Genomic DNA, 6,041 nt, shown 5'->3' with positions numbered 1-6,041 from the left:
GTAGGGTGACACAGGAAGATCACCAAAAAATCAAAAATCAAAAAATCAAAAGATGGATAGGTTCTATGTGTGATGTCTAACCTTACTCAGCCTTAGAGGTGAAATCCAAAAAAATTTATGGTTCTAACTTTATTCTCTTAGGTTGAAACAGTTTTTGAAAACCCTTGACTTTTCTCATTTTTCGGAAAAAATTGTATCCGACTTTTCAACATTATTTTAGCATAACATTATTATAAGTTGGTTTACATATTATTTCTTTCTTGATTGGTACATAAATTCAATATTCTACGTAAAATGTGAAATATGGGGTAAAGGGTGATTTCAGTAGAATCTAATTTGAGCAGTATTTTTATAAAATTGGTTAAAATAACAAGAATTTTCACAAGTAATTTAGGAAGAGATGGATATGTAATATATGTACCCCTGATTAGCCTTCAGTTTGCAAGCTCAGATTGAGTCATGCTCTTGCTGATTAATTTTCTATTCTCTCTGACAACTAATAAGACATTCTGGCGCTGATCTTCATTTAATGAAGATCCTACAAACCTCTGGATCAAACCAATGTTACGTTCTGCACTATCATTGGTGCAACTGAGGGTTTTAATGAATTCTTCAAACCATGCAAAGGATTTCATCTTCTGGAAATCCTCTCCCTTCACTGCTGCTTCATACCACTCTTGAACCTCTTTCTCTATGCCAAGAAGAATGAACATCGTCCAGCTTTCCTGAGTGATGAGACTCTCCAGATTTGTATTCTCTGTGATTACTACCTTGTCTGGAGCAGTTATACTGATTTCTGTAAGCTCTGGTACTTCATACGCAATAAGAGCATACAAAAGCTTGATCTTGGTTTCCAAATCAAGATCTGGATCAGTCAAAGCCATTGGAAGACACTTTGGAGACAAATATTCTGTGTGATTACTCACAGTTTTCTTCAGTGATCTCCCAACTTCCTCATCAAACTCATTGCTTAAGATGTTAGCTGTCTTGAATGTGTTGAAATCATTCATGACTGCATGCTCTGTTTTGGTAGATCTTAAGAATGCAGGCCCATAATAGATTGCAATTATCAAAGTCAACTTTCCCACCATCTTGGTCTGAGACTTATAATCAAGCACAGGAGATGTAATATCTAGCATTACCAGATAAATTGCATATGCCATAAATCTAGCATCATGGCAGGCTCCTGGCTGGTAGATCTTGAAGTTGTCAAGCTTTTTAGACTTTATATTCATTGCAAAAGCCAGATACTGGACTAAATGTTTGTAATCTCCCCTAGGGAAGACTTCATGCTCCAGTGCATAAGAAATGAAACTTTTAGATTCTAGATAGATCCTGTGTAACTCACTTCCAACCTGGAGAGCAGACTCATCAATTTTCTTGAAATGTGCTGTTACACCTTGTGCTGACAGCACTGGATGATACTTCTCTGTCCAATCTTTTTTTATGTCTATAACATTTTTCTGCTGGGACCAACAGTTTTTTCTCCTGTGACAGCTTGATAGCAGGCCTTTATAGTAAGTTCAGAGATGTGGTGGCGACATAATAACCACAGAAATGGCTTCTGGAGAACCTAAGCCAAAATCACAGTAGTTCAATTGTTACGTCCAGTATTTGCTGCAGTTGTATCTGCACAAATAGCAAATATTCCATCACATACATCAAAGTACTCAAAGAGATTCTGAATGCAAAGAGCACAATCTGCACTTTTTCCACTTTCACAAGGCACAACTCCTAATAAAAGGTCATCTCTGTCTCCAAATTCAGGACTTGTAACTGAGATGGCAATCCTATCAGTTGATGTACTCTTGCTTACTTTCTTCTTCAATATGTTTCAGAATTTTCCCATCAAAGTGTAGAACTAAATGTTTACTGGCCATTTCTTTCATATAGTCAGACCTAATACCCTCACCTTCTCTCTGAACAATTTCAAATCGCTTTCTTCTCACAGTCTCTCTGTTTAGACCAACTTGTTTGAAAGGGATATCAAGATAATTTACTATTGCTGCAAGAAACACTGTTTGGTCTCTATAGCTTAGCCCACTTCTTACGCTGAGGGAAGTTGTTGCCTCCACTAGTGGAGGCAACATAGTGAGATATCTTTCTCAACTGTAACTAAAGTTGAACCTTTCTCAATTCTTCTCTTTCTGAAAGTATCATTTAAACCTATTTAAAATTGAAGATATAGAAAACTTTTCAAATAGTCTAAAAGTTGGTTTTGCAGCTTGCCAAATGTAATTCTGATAAGACTGGTATTTTTTAAAAAATATGTAATGCAAATTTCAATATATGTACCTGAAATAGATGTATTTGAAGGACCTGCTAGGTTGACTTCTGATACAAATGTTTGGCTTTCATTATGATCATTGATGTCAGAATCATCACTATCATCATCATCGAATGGTGACTTTGTTTCTTGCAGTGCAAACCTTTATCAACTGGGACAGGATCATAAAAGATATCATTGGCTTCATCTGGGAATGGATCACAGAAACCTTCAGCAGCAATATTCTTTCTATACTCATCATGCCTCCTATACCTCTCAGTTCTTCTCTTGACAACTTCCTCAAGCTCCATATCACATTGATGGCTTATCTCCATTTTTCGAGCAGATCTTTGATCCTGCAAAAACTGCATATCCTCCATGATACTCTCCTTGGATCTTGGCATAGACTTTTCATTTCTCAGCATTAGTTCAAAGTTGGGCTCGGCAATATCAAACAACCCATTTGTAAAACCTATATCTAAAGCCCTGTTTAGGAAGTGCAAGGAGTGACGAACCCAGTGCTCACATAAACCTTGAACTACGAGAGCTGGATCCACACCTAATCATCAATCTTCAAGCTACAGAAGATATAAAGTACTTTCTATTTACCCCTAATTCTAGCACATATTTAGCCCTGTTCAACGAATATTTTACCCTGTTGATTGAAAGCATATTTAGCCTAATTTTATTGTATAACTGAAAGTTTTATCTAAAAATGAAAGTAAAAAGATTTTAAACTTGTATATATATATATATATATAAAAGGAAGCAGTTGCAATACCATCAATCCTAAAATTGTAACCATGTATTTAAACGCTACATTTACTCTCAAAACATTTATTAAAAATATTTAGAGGCCTTTTTCAGACCAAACAATATGGTCTTGTTTGAATGCAAATTCGAATAATTTCTCTACGATATAAACAAAAGGTTTGAGAAATATTATAATACTGTACATTCCTTAACGTACTGTACTACTTGTACATGGGAACAGTGTACACGTTGTTGTACCCTGATCTCATCCCTCCCTGGTGCATCGACAATATATACCCCTGTTTAGGAGCTGAGGACAAAATCGTTGCATCCTGACCCCAGCTGACTGGTTTGACACTTGTTGTTCTGACACTTGTACACTACAAATGGTAGTTCCGGAGTAGCTGCTGCTGTACCTGTACCTCAACAGAAGAAGATTGTACTGGTACTATATAATCCTGGTTTAACCTGGATAAGAAGGAGACGCTGTACTCTATGTACCTGTGAGCATGAAGCTGTCCTGTTATTGCAGCCATGAGTTATTCACAGGTGTGTTTATATCTCCTATACTGCTGTACCGTTGCTGTACACGGTACTTGCAATCTTGACTATTCTCAACTCTAACGTATTCAGGACTTAAAGGAGAATGTTGATTTTGAGTTGAAGATTGATTGGAGATTGTTGTTCCCAACCCTAGAGTTGAAGATGTGTTTGTTTGGAGCTGAAGAGGTGTATGCTGAACCTGGGGTGAGAGCCGAACATTCTCAAACCAGGAAACAAATACCCCACCTGATCTAGTGAGCTCTGATCAGAATAATAACAGGTGTGTTAGAACAATGATTTAAAGTGAATTTAAATCTAATATAAACTATTTAAGGAGTGAACCATCGGAGATAAAGGGATCTGGTTAAATAAGCAGTCTCGTCAAGAAATATACCTATGTGAACGGTGCTCCACCCACTCAGTCGATGCACCAAATGTAAGCACTCTTTTTAATAGATATGTGTGATTGATTGATTGTAAAATAATGATTAGTTGATGGTATTGCTTAAAAATTGTTTAACTATGTGGAACTGATTAATAGTGATTTATTTTTTCAGTTTCCACCGCAAAATGTGCTTTCCCTGTTCCTAGACTATAAATGAACTGTGGATATTTACAGAAACAAGCTCGTGAGAAATGGGTCTGACTACTGAGCCTGTGTCCGGCATTTGGCGTGAGGACCTAATTGAAAATTAGGTGAGAAATGCACAGTGGAAAATTTGCATTTTGCAAATACCGAGAACCAAAACAGATGAAATTTTCCTGGGATGGCAGATCCCCCTTTGAGCCCCACCTCTCCTTTTTGTGGGTTTGACTCTGATTGGAACCCTGTGACATCCCTTATCCAGAAAGAAACAGTACAAAACCCAGGACGAAACACGTCGGGTCGGGGAGGTCTGCCTAGTGTTCAAGAGGATAAGTTTTCACTCAAGCTAGTTCCTTAGCCTAGGACGAGGAGGGAGAGAATCCAAGTTTTGTGAATCAGGACCCCAGGTTTTCAACTAGTACCTTCTACGGTGTGTCTGTGGCCAGTGATAGAATGGCTGATATTGATCCTATTCCCGGAGCTCTTGCAAACCTCGAGGAGGTGAAAATGTTAACTGTGGATGATTTTATGAGTTGACCCTGAAGAGTTTGCAACTGACCACCTTAGACTGAAATTACAGGGAGGCTCAAGGGAATTGCCCAAGCCACGATTTTAGTTCTCCAAGATAGTCTGGCAGATATGTTTACTGATGAAAACAAAGCTGATTCAAATGCTGCAAAGCGAACGTTGATTCTCTTCATTAGAAATGCAAGCAAGGAGTTGAAGAATAGAGAAAACCTGGGGAGGACGGGTGCTACAGTTACTGGTGTTAATGCTTTATCTCCGGAAACTGTCCTGAACCCTGGTGTTGAAGCTGCTCTTCAATTTAAAGCAGATAAAGTTTTGAAGTATGGAGCTGAGATGATCTCCAGCTTGGAGGTTCTAGCCGCTGAGTTTGAAGCCCTAGCTACAAGGGCTCCTGGGACAGATGCAAAATTTTGTGTTGCGAATGAACGATTGCAGAATCTACGGGTACAGATGAATTCCTTGATACACTTCAGTAGAGAGGAGAAGATTGCTTGAAGAGAGATTCAAGACTTGAATAAGACCAGTCATAGAACAGCCCGACTTGGCCAGTAGAGAAGTGCCAATGGTCAGGATATCAAACGAAGTTAGGACCAGAGCTGCTTCGAGTTTCTGGAAATCAGAGGCATATGGATGCCCATAGATGCTCTATAAGCTGGTTGGGTAATCTTCGCCTTGTTTGAGACTGTTGATGTTTTGACAGGTTTCTTCGCTGTGGAAGAGCTCATCCAATTTGGTGGAGATTATCGGAGTGAGGAGCTCAAACTTTAACCTGTCTCTGGTGATTGAGGTTTCTGAGGGTGGAGCACTTTCGTCCTTGAGCCGACCAACAACCCTGAAAGTGATAATGAGATCTGGTACTGTGGCAGTGAGATCCAAAGCGTTTTGGAGTAGATCTGACCAGTTGTTGGATACCAGGCCGTCTTCGTAGCCAGGGGGGAGAGTGCACATGGTAAGGACTCTTTGAAAATTTTCTAGTTGTATTTTTGGCACAGTATCTATTAGTTTTCCAGCTGAGGTGTGATAAATGCTTGTATAGACCTGGTTATGGGCCATAAACAGTTGACATGTAGAGAAGATTTTCAGTAGATTTTCTTCATTGCAGGTTTGAGCACAGTTGGTTAAGATATCTTGAAGATCCAAAGAGTGAAACTGAGTTGGCAAATCCAGCTGGTGATTCTGCATCTGGTGAGAGAGGAAGCCTGTTGTTATCAATTTCTTGCAGGTAATACATAAGAAACTTTGAGTTTGATGATGTATTGTGATGCAATGGAATATGAGAAAAGCTCTTGAGTTGAAGAGGAGACGATGTTCTCCACAAGGGAAATCTCTGACACGGTGTTTATAGCTTCCTTAAAGGTTGTTGGA

At 38.8% G+C, this 6,041-nt stretch overlaps 1 protein-coding gene across 1 annotated transcript; it reads right to left on the bottom strand.

The window, feature by feature from the left end:
* Positions 1–29: 29 nt before the first annotated feature.
* Positions 30–5,280, bottom strand: LOC111705454 (uncharacterized). The gene is made up of 2 exons (XM_023478009.1): positions 2,296–5,280; positions 30–2,147 (listed from the first exon to the last, which is right to left on the bottom strand). Exon 2 carries the CDS (start codon positions 1,233–1,235, stop codon positions 435–437), a length of 801 nt encoding a protein of 266 aa, XP_023333777.1. The 5' UTR covers positions 1,236–2,147; positions 2,296–5,280; the 3' UTR covers positions 30–434.
* Positions 5,281–6,041: the final 761 nt, after the last annotated feature.

The sequence above is a fragment of the Eurytemora carolleeae genome, unplaced genomic scaffold (genome assembly GCF_000591075.1).
Source record: "Eurytemora carolleeae unplaced genomic scaffold, Eaff_2.0 scaffold227, whole genome shotgun sequence".
In the NCBI taxonomy this organism is placed as follows: domain Eukaryota; kingdom Metazoa; phylum Arthropoda; class Copepoda; order Calanoida; family Temoridae; genus Eurytemora; species Eurytemora carolleeae.
This window is presented reverse-complemented; position numbering and strand designations above follow the sequence as displayed.

Coding starts and splice junctions, on each gene's coding strand:
- LOC111705454 (XM_023478009.1), bottom strand. CDS start 1,235: ATGAATATAAAGTCTAAAAAGCTTGACAACTTCAAGATCTACCAGCCA.